At 33.8% G+C, this 20,198-nt stretch overlaps 2 protein-coding genes and 1 long non-coding RNA gene across 4 annotated transcripts; 2 read left to right on the plus strand and 1 right to left on the minus strand.

Annotated features, from left to right (window-relative positions):
• Nucleotides 1–4,576: 4,576 nt before the first annotated feature.
• LOC130965632 (uncharacterized) lies at nucleotides 4,577–7,304 on the plus strand. Its single transcript, XM_057890397.1, has 6 exons — nucleotides 4,577–4,989; nucleotides 5,508–5,707; nucleotides 5,888–6,028; nucleotides 6,128–6,208; nucleotides 6,655–6,779; nucleotides 6,879–7,304. Exons 1-6 carry the CDS (start codon nucleotides 4,767–4,769, stop codon nucleotides 6,925–6,927), a joined length of 819 nt encoding a protein of 272 aa, XP_057746380.1. The 5' UTR covers nucleotides 4,577–4,766; the 3' UTR covers nucleotides 6,928–7,304.
• A 2,481-nt stretch (nucleotides 7,305–9,785) lies between these two features.
• LOC130967800 (uncharacterized) lies at nucleotides 9,786–14,159 on the plus strand. Of its 2 annotated transcripts, XR_009081433.1 has the most exons (7): nucleotides 9,786–10,145; nucleotides 10,372–10,787; nucleotides 10,943–11,144; nucleotides 11,884–12,030; nucleotides 12,154–12,347; nucleotides 12,863–13,042; nucleotides 13,994–14,159. It is a non-coding gene; the product is annotated as an uncharacterized LOC130967800 (long non-coding RNA). The 2 variants fall into 2 exon arrangements; XR_009081432.1 differs by lacking the exon at nucleotides 13,994–14,159 and having other exon boundaries at nucleotides 12,863–13,390.
• A 5,338-nt stretch (nucleotides 14,160–19,497) lies between these two features.
• LOC130965428 (sucrose transport protein SUC2-like) lies at nucleotides 19,498–19,983 on the minus strand. Its single transcript, XM_057890191.1, has one exon. It carries the CDS (start codon nucleotides 19,981–19,983, stop codon nucleotides 19,498–19,500), a length of 486 nt encoding a protein of 161 aa, XP_057746174.1.
• Between the last annotated feature and the right edge of the window lie 215 nt (nucleotides 19,984–20,198).

The raw sequence follows: 20,198 nt of genomic DNA on the forward strand, positions 1-20,198 counted from the left end.
AAAAAAGATGAATATAATTTTGTCATCAAATTTGTATAAAAATAATATAAAATATTACACTTTTTGTAAAGTATAATTAGAGGTAATTACCAAATCAGTACCCGAAAGATTGAAACGCTGACATTGCGGTACCTGAATATTGTAATCGACAAAATGGTACCTGATTAATTTTAAAAAGTGACAAACGTATCCATTAGCTTGCCGGACCAAAGCTCCGGTGAGGACAATACTTACCTAGACACCGGATTTTGCTGACAAAATATGTTTTATTTGAGTTGTAATTTTTAATTAATTAATTTGTTAGCCTAGGTGAAAATCAGATCAATTGAATTTGATTTTGCCCTAATCCCAAATTAACAAATGTTGTTACTGCTTGGTGAGTTACTGTGACTTAGTATTTCACTAGGAGTAAAACTGAAAGGTCACGTAAAGAGGGAGAGACGTTGCTCTGGACTCTTGGCGCGAAGAAGAACGAAGACAAGGTGAGAGACATTGTCGAAGTCGTAGCGTCAAGAGTGAGGGTTTGCTAGTGGCATCATCGCGACCCCATTCTTCGCTAGGAAGAAATCTACGAAGAGGTAAGTTCGCCTTCATTCCATCCTCTCATTTACGTGGCTTTTGTCGACAGCATTATGATCATTTTGATTGTTTTATTCATTGTTTCTTCCATCTACGATTTTTTAGATGGATCGTCTAGTTACGTTTGTTTATCATCACATGGGTGAATTGAAAAGGGGTGTTGACGGTAATGTGATATACGATGGGAGTTTGGTAACTGAGATACACAGGGTGAATGTGGAGACATGTAATTTATTTTTTGTTGAGAGGTTATTTCTAGACTTAGGTTACCCTGGATACAATGAGGTGTACTGGCTACAACCTGGTTTAGACCTAGGTAAGGGTCTTAGAGTGCTTAGGAAAGATGCTGAAGTCATGAGAATGTGTGAGAGTGCGATGAAGAATGACAACATTGTCCACCTATATTTTGATCACCCCATTGATGCCAATCCGGAAATCATTGATGAAGAAGTCGTGTCTGATGGTAGCAGTGATAGTGTGGTTGAAGTCAATCCAGGTGGTTATAATGTGAATGAGGTTGAAGTTACTAATAAGGTAGACGGTTAGGCTAATGAGAAGGAGAATGAAGGTGTGAATGAGAGCAGTGGTGAGGTTAATGAATTGAATATGTCATTGAGTGTTGTTGTGAATGAGAATGTGAATGAGGTTGTAAATGATGCCAATGTTGATGTTAATGAGTCAAACAAAGGTGAGAGTGATGCAGGGGAAAAAGCTGCGAATGACGAGAATGAGGAGAAAGACACTGAAGGAGCATCAGCTCCGGAGAAAAGAGTTAAGAAGGTTAGAAAGAGACATCCAAGACCACCACCCAGTGGTTTAACCCGAGAAAGAAGGGCTGCCGAGAATGAGGTTCCTGAGAGTAATTCTCGAGAAGCTGAAGCTGTGAATGAACCCATAGAGGAGACCTATGCTGATGATGTTAATGATCTGAATGAAGGTTTTGATTTTGGAGAACCTTTTGTGGATGAGCAAGGGCCAGAGGAACCTGTTACAGAAAATCCAACAGGTAAATTTGTTGTTTTTTTGTTAGAGGCTATGTGAATAAAAATTGCATCAATTCTCATGTATCTCAAATGACTCTGCAACAGATAATATAACACAAACAAGTGAGAGGACTAATGCAAGGAGAAATCATCCACGGCCTCAACCCTCTGGGCAAAGAATTGTACCTGGAAAGGAGGATGAAGCACCAAGGGTAGAGGTGCCTAACCCGAATAGAGAAGATGGCGAGAGTGAACCTGAGATGTACCAATATAAATATGAAGAACTCTGTAGCCCTCATGCATCTGACGATGAAGAGGAACCTGTATTTCCTCAACATAATCCCAACACGCCATATAGGAAAATAACTCTGGAGTTGAATATGGAGTTCGAGACCATGGACCAGTTCAAAGTAGCAGTGCAGAAGTACAACATACAAATTGGAAGACAGGTATTCTATCTTAGGAATGAGAATAAGAGGTGTAGGGTGATTTGCTATGACCCATACTGCCCTTTTCATGAATGGACAACTTGATGCAGAATAACATCAATGATGGCAACACTACAACCAATGCTTCACCCCCTAATGTAGCCACTATACCAGCAGCAACCAACTTGGTTGGTCCGACAGCTACTTCAGAATCAGAACCAGCACCAAAGAGGAGAGGCAGATCATCTTTTGTAAGGAGCAACCCAGTTTCACCAAGAGGAAGAGGCAGCACCACTTGAAGAGGATTGGCAGCCACTACAACACCTCCAACTCCAACACAAAATGCAGCAGCTGCACCACCACCCCCTGCTCAATCCAGGGTTGCTAGGCCTGATGTTGGGTCATTGCCTCAAGGTCCATTAGTTAGGCCCACTATTCAGGCCCAACCTACAGTACCATTTAGGCCACTAACTGTGACTAGGGAGACCATGACAGCAGCAAATCCAGCCACACATAGCAGGTTCACAGGCTTCATGTCCATCCATCTTTGAAGAAGAAAAAGCCATCCGGACCACCACCATCAAAGCCATCAACAAATGACAAGAATTGAGCTGAGATTTTTGGGTTTTTTAGTTTGTTGTTATTTCCATTTTGGACATGATTTAGTTAACATGTACCCAACTGCCATTATGGCATGTAAGTGCTAACCTAGTCTTTATGTGTTTTGTTAGTGTCATTTTGAGTCTATAGCAGTTACTATGAACATGTGTCATTTTGCTAGTCTTATTTGGGGCCTAAACTTTGTTACTCTGAATAGTTAATGGTTATAACTTGATGTTATGCTCTTGGTGTTTTATTCAGATTCTGTTCACAAAACTATTTTACATGGCTTAAATATACTCCATATATCTTATTCACATCACAACAACAAGCTAACTCAGTCAAAGCACAAGAAGAACACATCATACATTAATTCATCTCAATTACAATGAGGATAAGATTACAAAATTTCAAAGTCTCACTGTTATACTATTATAATGTGCAATGTCTACTTACTTAGCCAAACTAAACATAATCAAAGCCACATTTAACCCAATCAAAATACACATAAAAATTATGCACAACTCAACCCTCTTCAGATGCTCCTTCATGTCATTCACCACAGATGGTACCATCATCATCCTTTGAATTTCCTGGCCATTCCCACAGTCGACATTGATTTTGCCTTATTTTTTGTTCTGATTTGCCCAGCATATTACTATTCTCTGAAGAAACTTTTTCTTCCACACATTCTGCTTGTATTTCATCCAACCATTGAAAATATCCGCAACGTATTTGTGTGTTCTAGCACAACACGAAAAGTTCAAAGATCAGACAACAATCAAAGAAGCACAGACGACAAACCAAGAAGGGATATTATTCTACTTCCTCAGATATTCAGCACAGTTCCAAGCTTACCTTTCACATAGAGCAACATAGAAACCATCTATCAGGGTTGCTACTTGTCTTCGACTTCAACGGAACCATTGGAAGGGGACAAAAGCAACATCCATCGTAAGTTTTGCTCACAATATCCGAACCACCATCCACGTCTAAGGCTTGCATCGATGACTGCCTTTTCAGCGTTGCAGCTTTTCTACGAGCCCTTGCTGTATACATCTTCTAATTTTGGATCCCCTCCTGCGAATGAACGAAGAGAGAGCAGTATTGGAGACTAGGACAAAGACCTCTGATTTGGGATTAGGGCAAAATCAAATTCAATTGATCTAATTTTCACTTAGGCTAACAAATTAATTAATTAAAAATTACAACTCAAATAAAACATATTTTGTCAGCGAAATTCAGTGTCCAGGTAAGCATTGTCCTCACCGGAACTTTGGTCCGGCAAGCTAAGGATATGTTTGTCACTTTTTAAAATAACCAGGTACCATTTTATCGATTACAATATTTAAGTACCGCAATGTTAGCGTTTCAATCTTTCAAATACTGATTTGGTTATTACCTCGTATAATTATTGCGATATTCCGTAATATTTTTCTTTACCATATTTTAATTGACAGTTATAAATTTTCCAAACACAGAATTAATTCTATAAAGTAATTTAATCTAATTCAAATTCCCAAGTCTTTTTCATTGAACCTCACTTTAATTCTTTCAAGCATTGCTTTAAGAACTAAATTATTTTTCTTAAAAATTTCTATAAACGGTAAACAAAAAAAAGGGTGTAATTAACAAATTTTTTTATACAAAAAACATTCATGAAACTTATTATTAAATTACCTACACAGCTACACTATATTTTACAAAAAAAAAAAAGAAAGAAGGAAAAGCACAATTTATTTCTCCTGCAATTACCATCAATAATTTTAAAGGTACGATTTGACTGTTTTTTGCTGAGTAAATATATAATTTGAATTTTAAAATAATTAAAAACTAATAAAAAAAACTTCTAATTTTTCTTTTAATTATTAAATAGAGATAATGTAATTCAACAAAGAGGGTTTCTTATTTTTCAAAAAAAAAAAAAAACAGTAGTTAATGTTTGTACACGGAAGTTGTGATTGTATGCAGTTTCGGCGAGAAGTAGCAGCAGTAGCTGAAACCTCTAATAAGTATTAATAAATTACGCATTAACATTACTTCTCTCACCTTCTCCAATCACTCAATCCCTCGTTTCAATTCCCACTTTCCCACTTCTCAAAAGCCAACACACCAATCGATCGAACTTCATTCACTTCGCACAGATTGTGAACAAAGAGTTTAGCTTTTTTCAGTAATGAGGGGTCAGAGAATGTCGATCCACTCCATGACCACGTGGCTCAAGCGGCAGCCTCCAAAGGTGAAGGCTTTCCTCGCCGTGATTTCTGGCATGGCGGCGCTTGTTCTGCTCCGCTTCATCGTCCACGACCACGACAACCTATTCGTCGCCGCCGAGGCTGTTCACTCCCTCGGCATCTCTGTTCTCATCTATAAGCTCATCAAGGAGAAGACCTGCGCCGGTCGGTAACTCACTAACCCTAATTCTTCGTGTTTATTGATTCGGAAAGTGGAAACTCTCGCTAATCGCTTAATTTGATTGTTAATTTGGATTTTGTTGTTTTGATTGATTGGATTTTTTTACCCTCTCTGGGGTTTTGTGAACTCGGTAGGCTTAAAAAATGTCATCTTTTTAGCTGTTTGAGCTCGTAATTTGCTGCTTTGTTGAAATGCTAGGGTATAAGATATTGAAAAGGAAAAGTCAATTTTTTTTGGGGTTAGTTGCACTGGATTTTGATTTTGATTTTTCTTTCGCTAAAACTTACCTTTGTAAGATATTTGACAACCGGTTTTAGTATCAAGACCATACTAGGTTCCGAAATCAGAATGAAACTTGTTGCACTATACATGGCATTGTTTGGCTGATTTGATATCTTCTATATATATGAAAGTGTATTGACTTGAGTTATTGGATTAAAAGAGTGACATGTCTGTTCTATTGTTGTTCTGTTGTGCTAATGGTTTTTGAAATGATGTGCAGGATTGTCACTCAAGTCCCAGGAATTAACAGCTATCTTTTTAGCTGTTAGGCTGTACTGTAGTTTTGTCATGGAATATGATATACACACACTACTCGATTTTGCTACTTTCGTAACTACAATGTGGGTCATATACATGATTCGGTTCAAACTGAAGGCTAGTTACATGGAAGAGAAGGATAACTTTGCGATATACTATGTGGTAAGCTTTCCTTATTTATCACTAAAAAAATTAGAAGTCCAGTCCCTTCTAGATATCCATTTTTCACGTTTATCAGGACTTATAGGTGATGTGGTTGAAGTGTGAGGTTGGGGTGTTCTGTACAGATTGGCCTTCTGTTAGATTCAATTTGACTTGTTCTAATTTTGAAACTGAATGCAGGTGATACCCTGTGCTGTGTTGGCCTTGCTTATTCATCCATCAACTTCTCATCATTTATTGAACAGGATTTTCTGGGCATTCTGTGTATATCTGGAAGCAGTTTCGGTATTACCTCAACTACGGGTCATGCAGAACACCAAAGTATTATTACTTAACTCCAATAATTGCCATTCTAAATTTTATGTTTGGGATCTGATCTGGTTATTTTCCTTTCTAACCTTTTTTAATTTTAACCTCCAGATTGTTGAGCCATTCACTGCTCATTATGTATTTGCGCTGGGTGTTGCAAGATTCCTTAGCTGTGCTCATTGGGTTCTTCAGGTATGATATGTTCTTAAAAATTACTAGTTATATTAGTCAAGAATTTGATTCATTTGCAAATTTGGTTATGGCTTGTTTGCTGGCATATCATGTTGATACCTATCACTCTGATGGTTAATGTCTTTTTTCCACTAGAATGGCAATGTCATTGACCAAGGGTGTAAATTAACATTATTATAAGTTTATCTCTTTCGTTTTCAATGGTACAATCCTGACGTCATTCCTCTGGAAGATCTGTTAGAGAGCTTGTGCTTTGCTGTATGTGATTTTCCTGTCAAATTTTTCTTCGCTGACTTTATAAATTTAAGTTACATCAATTTTGATAGATAGCAAGTTAGACAATAGAGTATTGCTGCCATTATTAGCACATTTCTTACTGGTATAGTTCACAGGATACTGTCTGCCGGGTGTGCCTACTCATACTAACATTCTATTTCTTGTAACAGGTGTTAGATACCCGTGGACATTTGTTGGTTGCCTTGGGGTATGGTTTATGGCCACCGATGGTTCTTATATCAGAAATTGTCCAGACCTTCATCCTAGCAGATTTCTGTTACTACTATGTCAAAAGGTTGGTTTAGCATATTGTACAGTTCTTTATCTGGCAGCTTTGGCATAGAATCTTGAGGTCCTTCTAGCATGACTTCTTATAATATTTATTTTGTTGCAGTGTTTTTGGAGGTCAGCTTGTTCTTCGTCTTCCCTCTGGAGTGGTGTGAGTGAAGGATCTGTTTCAATGGATACACATTTAACTTAATCAGGCAATATGGTGGGTTACCCTTGTTAGAGTACACTGTGTGTTTACACACTTATTTGGTTCCTTGGTGGAAGCTGGTTCTGTAAAATTTGGAGATGAAAGAAAACTAATTATTTATGCTTAATGTACGGTTATTTATAGTTGAAAAGTCGTTTATACATGGAGTCTCCATTTTGATTAAACTGGATTTTTGTTGTCACCATTTCAAATGCTAAAGTTATAAACACAATCTTACGTGGAGCTCTGCCTACTTAACAGATGTAGAAGTTACACAATTGTGAATGTTGCCCTCTAGCACGATGATAAACTTGTGATGCATAATATAAAATTCCTTGATAAGGGTTTTGTTGAAACGAAATTATTAGATTTTTTTTTTTCATTTTATCATTAAAGCATTGAATTTGTATTGGATAGTGATATATCAGTATCACACAACACACCTCTATGACAACAATAACAACATTGCATCACATGTTGTTTCAAAGGTTAATTACACAGGTTCCTTGCTAGAATCCCTTCAAAAGTGATCCCAGGTCCAAGAGCAAGCAACATACCCCATAAGGTGGATGAAATTTGAAGTTGCTGTAGAACAAACTTTATATTCCATGCATGTTTCAACTTTGAAGTTGGTCCAATCTCTTCTGATTGGGTATAATTTAAGAATATAAAAGGTTGAGCTTATCCGGCAACAATCTTAATTCAATAATTGAACTTGCATCATGGTTGATTAAAAAATAGTTTATGAATGCTTATAAATTCCCAGTATCGACGTCTTGGAGAGAGGGGCACGAGGAGTCCAGCACGTGAAGGGCGTCGCTGGACTGAAGACGTCTTGGAGTGCTGAAGCTTCATGCATGCTTTGACGTCCTTAGCTTCATTCATGCTGAGGCTTCTCGCGCTGCCAACGTGAGGATGGAGTGAAGGACGTCTTTAGCTTGAAACGTACATTGAGCCTTCCACTAGCTGCTTCCTTGCTTTCCTACAATCAAGTGCACACTTTTTAAAGTATTTTGGCTTTCAAATTCTCTAAAAATTTTATTAAACACAAGTGAAATCACAATTTGGTTCAAATAATCATAATTCATCACAAAAATCATTGATTGTTCACTGCTTCTCTGTAACAGCATAACTTGAGAATTATCCACAAAACATTTATTTTATAGGAGTTGGATCCTCTAAAGTTTGAATTTTACTTTTTAGAGAGTAAAGTGTGATCTTCTACCTTTGGATAGTTTCTCTTTCATATTTATTCTTGGTCTCACTTATAAAATCAATGGTGAGAGATCACACTTTACTCTCTAAAGTGAAATTCAAACTTTAGAGAATCTAAATCCCACTAAAATAACTATGAAGATGCTCATGCATCATTTAACAAATTATTAAATATAAAGTTTTATTATCAATTATCTGCTTGCTATAAAAAATAAATTGAACATTATAAACTTAGAATATAAGAACATGTTCTTATATTAAACACAAGTACTTAAGTATACAAAAAATACAAATCAATTATTAAATATTATAAACTTTTTCTAAAAGCTTCATCCTTCACTCACTACTGATTTTTAACAATAGCCAATATCACTAAAAAATAAAAAGTACCACCACTTTTTAATCTGAAATCCAAACATCCATCAATATGTGTTAATTTTGATGTGGTCCATTTCTAAAGATATTAAAAAGAAGTATCTTGCAATTCAAAAAAGTGATGTTTTTTTAAGTAGCTGAATTTGTTACTTCATTTTAATTTTACAAAAGTATCAACTTTTAAGGTGAGTATAATTATTTGAGATCTTACATTTCTTGGCACGTTTTTTCTCTCTTCCTCTATTAATTCTAGAAATACTAAATTTATATTTTTATGATATTCATAATTCTAATTAGGAATATTTTTTTATTCATTTAAATTTTTGAACTTGATGTACATCCTGACCACAAAGTTTCTTATATTTTTATTCAGGTATGCAACGATATTGATTTTACTTAGCTGAATATATCAATAACTCTTTATTTACTTGTTGGATGATAAATTTATTACAGAAAAATAAAGAAATATATATCGATTATTATAAGAAAATTTTAAAATAGCGACGATTTTATCGACCAACATGATCGATCACTATTAGTGATAGATTTTGCGACCAATCAAATTTTTTTAGGATTTAAAAAAATCGGTTGCTAAATTTCAATTTAGCGACCAATTTAGTGATCACCCACTCTTGGTTGCTAAATTGGTCGCTAAAATAAAAATTAGTGACCGATTTAGCTACCGATGACAAAGTTAATCTAGTCGGTGACTAAAATCGGTCACTATTTTTTAACTTAGCGACCGATTTAGCAACTAAAACAAAAAAATAAGCTTTTAGATATGTTAGTGGCTAAATCAGTCGCTATTTTTAATTTAGCGACCGACTCTGCAACTAATATAAAAAACAAGCTTAATGGTGATTGGTTGCTAAATTGGTTGTTAAGTGTTAAAATAGCGACCAATTTAACGACCAACTATAAAATGCTGGTTTTAATTTCGGTCGCTAAACTGGTTGCTATTTTATAATTTAGTGACCGATTTAAAAATATGTCGATAAAATAGTTAGTCGCTAATTCGATCGCTAAAAAAGCGGTCACTAAATCGATTGCTAAGAATTAATATAGCATCCGATATTAACGACCAACTATAAAATCTTAGTATTAGAGCAGTTGACCAATAAACCGGTGCTAAGAATTTGCAATCAAATAAAAAATAAAGATATAAATTAATTAGTTTCTAAATTTTAAATAATAGGAATAAACTAAATTTTAAAATAAATTAAAAAAAAAACATCCCTGTTCAACCCCAACCCTAAGGTCTCTCCTCACACAGCGTCTCTCTTGCCGCCTCCCTCACTCTCCGGTGGAGTGGAGAGAGAAGTCGCTTTCCGTCGAGTCCTGGTCGGCGCCGTTCTCGTCGGAGCCATTCTCGTCGGTGCCGTCTCTCCTCCTCGAGTCTTTATCGCCGTCTGCCCCTCGCCGCGTACTTCCTCTGCTCGTTCCGCCATTGTCGCAGATCGTCGCATCCCCGTCCAGATATGCCGTTGCTCGCATCGCGTCGTTCTTTTCTCAGCGTCGCCTCCTGTGGTAACTTCTCCGGTAACAACAACAACAACAGTCTTCCGGTTAAGCTGATTTTCTCCTTCAGTCAAGGTACTTCAACTTCGTTTCTCTGATTTTGATTTCTCAATATAATTCCAGAGAATGTCTCTGTATTTATTGAGAAAGAACAACAGAAAGAACAACAAGAATATGAAGTAAGGTAGAAGAGAAAATTGAACTATGAATGAAAGCCTTATATTGATTTTGTTCAGCAGATATCATGTACTGTGATGAATATTTCTACAATTGATGGTTGCACTCTCTTCTTACATTGCAGACTTCCCTAGCTCTTGGGAGATTCCTATAAAGACCCCATTACTAGTTTCCGTCTCTTCCACAAATTCTCTGTTGAACACCCTCAGGCAAGTTCTAACTCTTAAACACTCCCCCTCTTGATTTAGGTAATTTGATTACGTGTCCTGTTATTGGTGCAGGAGTATTGGTCCATTGTTCTTAAGGAACAATCAGTTTCATTCATTGAAGCTCCAAGGTGCATTTGGATACTTCTGATCCCACAAAGCCTGGAGGAACTTGGCTTCCTGGAGCTGTCTTGAATATCGCTTATTGCTGCTTGCAGCCGAGCACACGCCCCTACAAACCAGATGACAGTTTAGCCATTGTCTGGAGGGATGAAGGATTTGATGATACTGAGCTGAATCATATCACACTCAAACAACTTCGACAGCAAGTAACGTATGCTCTTATGATTAGTTCACTTATCATGCTGCTATTATTCTTTTCCTAGTTGTGCCTCACGCTTTTGTTCTGATTTTTATCTTCCCCACTTGAAGTAGTTTTCAATCTGTTTTCTCTTTTCTAATGTGTTTTTTTTTTTCATTTTATTTCAGGCTGATAGCAAATGCAATTGAAGCCACGTTCTCAAAGGGAGATGCAATTGCAATTGACATGCAAATGACAGCCAGTGCTGTCATTATATATTTGGTCATTGTTCTCGCAGGATGTGTTGTAGTCTCAATAGCTGATAGCTTTGCACCAAAAGAAACCGCAACTCGCCTGCACATATCTAAGGCAAAGGGTATATTCACACAGGTAATCACGCAGTAAATTATACTCATTCTCTCTCTCTCACCCTATATATATGCCTTCTTTTTCCATCCATTTTCTTCTGCTATTAAGCATAATTTTTTCCCCAGCAAGTTTATTAGATCATGTATATCATTATTGAATAGATGTGTCGGTGAAAGAAGATAGTGACATTTATTTTCTCTGTGGTGCTACTGATGAATATATATGTCAAATATGTTTTGGACTGTATGAGGTGTTTATACTGGAATTGCAATTGAAGTTCTGTGTTATATGTGTACCTCTTGTTATGCAGACTCTTTAATTTTCTCCGTTGATGAATAATCCATTAAATCAATGATGAATCTGTTTTAGAGAGAATGAAGCACATTTTATATTTGTGATTATTAGTTTCTGTTTGGTCATAAACTTTTAATTTAACAGAAAATAATCAAAATGAATACCTACCTATGCTCTTATTATGAGAGTTTATTGTTATCTTTCTATCTACAAGTGAAATTTTGCATTTTCCGGATGGACTGGCATGAATAAATGGGTATACTGTGAAATTTAATCTACACCTAAAATATTAAACCTAATTGATGGCTAAAATTAATTTTGGTCACTATTAATAATTAATTAATATGTGCGGTGACTGCTGTCTGCCTGTGACAGAAAGTTAGTAGTAGTAGTAGTAATAACAACTAATAAAGATAAAATACTTGATATTCTGAAGCCTCAGATAATGATCATTTGTTGCTGGCAGAAGGATAATGTATCTAATCAGTGCAAGCATATAGTCCACCTTCTCGCAAATGAGCAATCTCGGCTTCGAATTCCAGATGCAACTGATCCTGTAATTCTTTGTTTCTTTCTGATATCTCGCCTTCTCCTTGTCTGATTCAGATGTTAGGTACCTCAATTTCTCCATTTGGATCTTGATTTTTATGTGATTATTACATTTTTGTTATTATGTTTTGATTAACACATTTCGAGAATCTAACCTAAAGGTAACTATTTCTGTGGGTAAAAATAGGGCATTGCAGGTAAGGTTTTGAGTTTCTCCATGGACATTGTCTTTGTTTTTGCTCGTGGTGGACTTTGTGCTCTGCTTGACCAACAGGCCCATGCGCGTGCCATGGAGTCTCTGGTGCAAGCCAAAATGCGGCACAAGGAGTTTATTATATTGTGCCTTGAAGATTGTAGTGACTGGAGCAATGCTACTACAAGGTGTGTTGTGATGCAGGTTGCGCTTTCTTGTCTTGATTAATTTCCATAAAATTGCTGAGTATCTGGTAGTTGAAGTTGGTGTCATTGCTGAATGCTTTCAATCTTTCATACCAAATTGGATAGTGTCACATTGTCCTCAACCTACCTTTTTACTTATCTATTTGTTGCCCTGAATAGTTGTAGCTTTCATATGCCTTTGTAGAAGATATCTGAGTTCTAAATCCGATTTGGTACTGTATACAAAAGGCAACAATTGGTGAATTCTAAAATGTCCTTGGAATGGTTCCAATTTCCAAATCAAAACGAAATCTAAAAGACTAAAAACCAAGCAGGTTTGATCAATATAATATGGGGACATTGTAAATCTGAAGCAGTTAAACTATCATTCTGTACAGTAGCGGTTAGTATCTCAGAGACATAGACAGTTTGGTTTTACTGTTTTGCATTTTCAAGTGAAATATTGTACGGTTTGCCTGATTTTTATTTTATTTATTTATTTTTGTGCTTTTTTCCAGGTTAACTGTGGTACTGCTGTTTTTCTAAAGCCAGAGTTTTACTCCTGTAGTAAATTGAATTCGTTGAACTTTGGGGTGGGTTTAACATACAAAATCTTCATTAGCAACCTTGGCAATATAACGGCCTACTTCTGCGATTGCTCTCAACATGCAGATTTTGAAATCCTGACTATTTAGAAGGTATTCATAAATCCCCTTCATTTTGAATTAATTTGATCAACTTTTATTATGCTAAACAATGCAGGTGGATATATTCGTTAGAGATTGCTTTCTTTGTTATGGCTGATCATATATAAATCTGAATTCATGGTTAAAGTTTGTATGTGGATAATATTCTACATTGACTATTTTAGCATCTAAGTTTGTATGTGCTGATCATATATTACATTTACTTTGTACACATGTTTTCCAATTTAAAATTATATTTTTAGAGAAAGAAGCCCATGCATTTGTAATCTATAACAAATTTACATACTATTGTGAATTTACAAATTTTAACTTATTTGCATCATCTTTCTTTGTTTCTTCATAGGATATTTGATGTAATGCCAGTGTAAATGTTGCATTAAGGTGTAGCATTTAATACTTATTTAGATATTTATACTAGTTTTGCTATTGATGTAGATTATGGGGAATAACGATCTATAAGAAGGATAGTATAAGCTTATAGTACAATGATAATGGGCTACAATCTATTTCGGTTGTTTCCTTTTTTCATTTCTTGTTATATTTGATAATTACAATAATACCATATTTTTGTTTTGCTTAAAGCTTTCGCGAGTGAAATTCCTTTATAATTATCTTAAAAAGATGGTATACAAGATGACCACATGGTATCATTTTTTCAATTAACTATAAACTTATCAACTAAAAAATATTCTTATAAAATTCTTTAGTGTACTTATAAAAATATTGTTATCAAACTTTAAAAGTTTTAAATTGCTATAGTGATCAGTGACGTGGCTTTGATCTTTTAGTTATTAGGAACAGAGTTCTCTATTGAAACCTGCTTTCTTGTGAAATTTTTGAGTTTTGAACATGTTTTGAGACTTGAATTGAATTGGTTTAATTGAGTTTCATTCATTTTTCATTTTTTTTTCTTGTGACTGTGTTTTGGCAACCTTGGTGAAGAACAAAGTTGTGCCTGTTGTGGTTTGTATTGGTTGCAACTCCAAGAGCTTTGAAAAAATCAGAAAGACAAAACTAGTACAAAAATTGTTGAACCATACTGATTGTTCATGAATAGAGTAGAGTTATGTTATTCATGAATTATTTTTACTTTTAGTCTAGATTGTGGATCATAAATTTAATGTATTTAGAAATTTTTAATATTTTAAACTCTATATTTCTATGTAAATATTGTGAATGTTTTTGGTATTTATTTACAAAATTAATTTATGTTTGATTCTTTTTATATTTTGTGAAAATATTATTATTTATGAAATTAAGTTTTAATAGTGGCAAATGTGAAATTAGTAAAAATCTATAATTATAAGATTAGGAAAAGTGATTGCTTTAGCGACCAATTTAGTAACCAATGCAGCACTCGATTTTAGATTTTAAATTAGGCATCGGTGACTGATTTCATCGGCGATTGATTTAGCGACCAAAAAGTTGGTCGCCATTTAGCGATCGATTTACTCGGCGACTGATTTAGTTACAGAAAATTTGGTTATCATTGAGCAACCGATTATGTTAGCAATCAATACTCTTTGGTGAGGGATTTAATAGCGTTGTTCAAAAATCGGTTTCTAACAGTTAACGACCGAAGTTGGTCGCTATTTTCTAATTAGCAACCACTAGAATTGGTCGTTATTTCAGTATTTTTTGTAGTACGAAGATTATAAATTTCAAAGACATCATAAAGTTCGGTGGTTCTGTTTTAACCAATCCATTTGCAATAAAGTGTGTTCACATACATATTTATATAATATATAAGAAATATATATTTCTCATTAAAAAAAACCTACAAATATATTATTTTTTCTTTCTTGGTATTTCTTCGCTTTGAATCCGTATCAAGAGAATTTCTATTGCTATAAACCCTCCTTATAAATTAATTTTATGATGCTTTTATTTTGATCTCAATTATCTAATTTTGTTTTTAAAAATGAAAAAATTAAATATTTAAAATTTATTAAATATTATTTATTTATATTTTTTAAATAAATTAAACACAATATTAAAGGCACCATCACATTCACAATAATGAAAATAATGAAAATGGAGAGCCTTGTCTATTTTATTAAGATTTGTGTTCTAATTGAAAACAAACTATTTGTCAAGATGTGATAATCTACTTCAACTTTAAGGGTGTGTTTGTTTGAGAGGAAAATAGGAGGAAGGAAATAGGAAAGAAAGAAATTGGAAGGAAAATAACTATTTTCCTTTGTTTGGTTGAATGGAAAAGTTAAAGGGAAAGAATGAATAGTATAAAAAAATGGGTGGGACTCATTGAAAATTTTTTCCCTCCAATAATGGATGGAAAATGGAAGGAAAATATATTTTGTATTAATATTCCAATATTACCCTTTAATTTTTAATATATTTTAAAATATCTAAGGATAAAATTGTCTTTTCATAACATTATATACTATTTCCTTCCTTCTCATTTTCCTTTCATCCAAACATATCCAAGGAAAATAAAATTCCACTCAATTTCTTTCCTTTCTCTTCTTTTCTTTTTATTTCCTTCCTTTCTATTTCTTTCCTTCCAACCAAACAAAGCCTAAAAGAAAAAAAAAATTAACTCTAAAATATTATTAATAATATTTTATTTGTCTTTATTTGTTTTCCTTTTTCACTATTTTTGGTAATTCTCACTTTACCATATTGTTACGTGAAATGTGCCTAACGGAAAAAAAAAAATACTCGACACCCAATCCTTTTTTTTCTTTTTCCTGGTCCAACCCCTCTTGTAGTTTCTTTTGATGGTGGGATACGCAGAGCCCAAAAGTTCAACATTTGAAGCCCAGTAACCCTCTCCAACAGCTATAGGTGCAATGATCACATATATTGACTACATGCATTTTTAAATATTAATCAGTTAATAAATATTTAATATTACCATCTAGTAAGTATTGGATCATCATCTGAAATTAGGTTCAAGATTAACATTTTTAGACATCTAAATGATATATTTACAGGATAGCAAACTCTATTAAATATAAAAATAAAATGATATTTTGTTAATTTCTAACTAGTTATTCTATAAAAATGTTGATCATTTTTTAAATAATCTAAATTTGTTTATATTATTTATAATCTTAAATTTAATTTGTTAAGTAGCTAAAGCTCTTAAATTAATTTAACATACTCTTTTTTTTTTGAAGTGAGGTGTGATAATATACTTCAAATTAAAAAAAAAACAAAAATGAATTTAATATCATCACCTAAAATTAGGCAAGATAAACTTTTTTAAAATACCTAAAGAATACATTTATAGGATAATAGGTTTTATTAAATATAGAAATAACATGACATTTTGCTAATTTTTAACTAATTATTCTATAAAAGTGTAGATCTTTTTTCAAATAATTTAACCTTGTTTATATTATTTATAATCTCAAATTAATTTGTCTAAAGGCTCTTAAATTAATTTAACATACCTTTTGTTTAGAAGTGAGGTGTGATAATCTACTTCAAATTAAAAAAAAAAAACAACAATAAATTTAATATCATCACCTAAAATTAGGTAAGATTAGCTTTTTTTAAATACCTAAAAACACAGTTATAGAATAGTAGGTTTTATTAAATATAGAAATAAAATGACATTTTGCTAATTTTTAACTAATTATTTTATAAAAGTGTAGATCTTTTTTCAAATAATTTAATCTTGTTTATACTATTTATAATCTCAAATTAATTTGTCTAAAGGCTCTTAAATTAATTTAACATACCTTTTGTTTAGAAGTGAGGTGTGATAATCTACTTCAAATAAAAAAAAAACAAAAAACAAAAATGAATTTAATATCATCACCTAAAATTAGGTAAGATTAGCTTTTTTTAAATACCTAAAAATACATTTATAAAATAGTAGGTTTTATTAAATATAGAAATAAAATGACATTTTGTTAATTTTTAACTAATTATTCTATAAAAGTGTAGATCATTTTTCAAATAATATAATCTTGTTTAAACTATTTATAATCTCAAACTAATTTGTCTAAAGGCTCTTAAATTAATTTTACATTTTTTTTTCAGAAGTGAGGTGTGATAATCTACTTCAAATAAAAAAAATTAATATCATTACCTAAAATTAGGTAAGATTAGCTTTTTTTTTTAATACCTAAAGAATACATTTATAGAATAGTAGGTTTTATTAAATATAGAAATAAAATGACATTTTACTAATTTTTAACTAATTATTCTATAAAAATATAAATCATTTTTTAAATTATCTAACATTGTTTATACTATTTATAATCTCAAATTAATTTGTCAAAGGATACTTAAATTAATTAACATACCCTTTCTCATTCCCTCTCTATTATAAAACCCCCACACAAAGTTCACAAACACACACACACTAGTTCATCTTGCTGACACCCTACGTCCAGCTGCTTGGTATCCTACACTTGGGCCACTTACGTCTTATTCTGTAGACCAATAAGTGGGATGCTCGTCCAGCCTATAGTTGGGTACCATAGTGACCGTTGCACGTCGTGGTTTGGACGCCGACGGCCTTTCATTGCTGTCGGCGCCTTAGCGGTCGCCATCGCTGTGTTCCTTATAGGCTATGCTGCTGACATGGGACAAATGTTTGGTGACTCGCTCGAGAAGAAGGCCCGCCTGCACGCCATAGCCACCTTCGTGGTCGGGTTCTGGATCCTCGGCGTTGCAAACAACATGCTTCAAGGTCTATGCTAGGCACTCCTCGCCGAGAAGCAATGAAAGGCTGTCGGCGTCCAAACCGCGACGAGCAGAGGTCACTATGGTACCCAACTATAGGCTGGACGAGCATCCCACTTGTTGGTCCGCAGAATAAGATGTAAGTGGTGCAAGTGTGTGGGATAGCAAGCAGTTGGATGTAGGGTGTTAGCAAGGAGAGCTGTAAAGCCCATCCAAACCGAACACCTGCGGCGACGATGATCTTAGGTAGAGGACTTGGTTCTCTAAATGGAGAGAATTGTGGTTGTGTTTGGTGGAGGAAACTGAAAGGGACTCCATTGTGTGTTAAAAACAGCTTCAATTCTGTGTTTGTGAACTTTGTGTGTTACGGTGTGGTGTGGAGTTGAGGAAAAGCTGTGTTGGGGGGAGGGGGGTGAGTTCTCTGGTGGCTAAGTCTCTCATGGCTAATGATGGCTAGTTGTTACTTAACTCCAAGAATTGCCAAAGTATTATTACCTCAACTGCGGGTCAAACACCAAAGTATTATTACTTAATTCCAAGAATTGTCATTCTAAATTTTATGTTTGGGATCTGATTTGGTTATTTTTCTTTCTAACCTTTTTTTAATTTCAAGGTTTAGAATGTTGAGTCATTCACTGTTCATTATATATTTACGCTGGGTGTTATAAGATTCCTTAGCTGTGCTCATTGTATTCTTCAAGTATGATATGTTCTTAAAAATTACTAGTTATATTAGTAAAAAATTTAATTCATTTGCAAATTTAATTATGGCTTGTTTGCTGGCATATCATGTTGATACCTATTGCTGCGATAGTTAATGTCTTTTTTCCACTAGAATTGTAATGTCCTTGACTAAGGGTGTAAATTAACATTATTATAAGTTTATCTCTTTCATTTTCAATGGTACAATCTTGACGTCATTCTTCTGAAAAATCTGTTAGAGAGCTTGTGCTTCGCTGTATGTGATTTTTCTGTCAAATTTTTTTTCGCTGAGTTTATAAATTGGGTAAAATATATTTTTTGTCCCCAAAATTTGACAAAAGTTTTAAAAATATCCATAAGTTTTATTTTGTTTCAATTTTATTTCAGAAGTTTTCAATTTGCATCAAATATATCCTCGGAGACTAAATTTTTAAAAAATTTAAGACCAATATAACAATAATGTTATTGTTAAATTTTCTACGTTATTATCAAAATGTGTTGCACAATAGAATAAGTGATATAATAAAATTTAAAAAAAAAGAGCTTTTGTTAAATTTTAAGTTTATCATTTTATATTTTTTTTATCAATGTTTAATATTTTTTAGAAAAAATAATTTAGAAATTAAAAAAATATCTATTTATTGTAATTTTAGATGTTATTATGTTAATTATAATTTCTATTTTTTTATATAATTTATTATAATTCTATAATTAGGAAGTTATAATGATTGAAAGATAAAAAATATTAATACTTTTAATTTGAACATAAATAATTTACATATGAATTTAAGTTTTTGAAAAAAAAATTAGTTTCATGACACATAATTTATATCTTAATTATATGTTTGGCTCCCATAAAAAAAAATTTTCAAGATCGCTTGTTCAAAGTAAAAATTCCAATTGCATCCAAATTTTTGGTATCGTGTTTGATCACATTAACTTATAACTGTATAATAATATTCTTTAATTGCAAAAATACTCACAGTACACAAAAATAAAAAATCATAATAAACAGTAACAATTTACAATAACTTTCGACAAACAATCCCTCATACAGGTGTTTTATGCCAACCATAGTTACATTAAATAACTTTCGACAAACAATCCCGGCATGGAGCTTGAAGCATGTTGTTGGTAACGTCGAGGATCCAGAACCCGACCACGAAGATGGCTATGGCGCGCAGGCGGGCCTTCTTCTCGAGCGAGTCACCAAACATGTGTCCCATGTCAGCAGCGTAGCCTATAAGGAGCACTGCAATGGCGACCGCTAAGGCTCCGGCAGCAATGAAAGGCCGCTGGCGTCCAAACCGCGACGTGCAGCGGTCACTATAGTAGCCTACTATGGGCTGCACGAGCATCCCACTTATGGGTCCGCAAAATAAGATGTAAGCTGCGGAAGCGTGTGGGATACCAAGGAGGTGAACGTACGGCATCAGTAACGATAGCTGTAGAGCCCACCCAAACTGAACACCGGTGGCGATAGACGCCACGACGATGATCTGACGTAGAAGATTCGGCTTTGGTGGTAATGCAGACTGGTTCTCTAAGTTGAGAGAAAGGAACTCCATTGTTTTTTTGAAAGAGTAAGTAGTATGTGTTACTGTGTTTGAAAGAGTTTAATTCAAGTAGCGTGTGTTTGTGAATTGTATGTTAGAGTGTGGAATTAAGGGAAAGGGATGTGGGAGTTTTATAATAGAACATGGGAGTATGGAGGTTATGTTAATTAATTTGAGTTATAAATAACATAAACAATGTTAGATTATTTAAAAAATGATCTATACTT

This window comes from Arachis stenosperma, chromosome 3 (assembly GCF_014773155.1).
Source record: "Arachis stenosperma cultivar V10309 chromosome 3, arast.V10309.gnm1.PFL2, whole genome shotgun sequence".
In the NCBI taxonomy this organism is placed as follows: domain Eukaryota; kingdom Viridiplantae; phylum Streptophyta; class Magnoliopsida; order Fabales; family Fabaceae; genus Arachis; species Arachis stenosperma.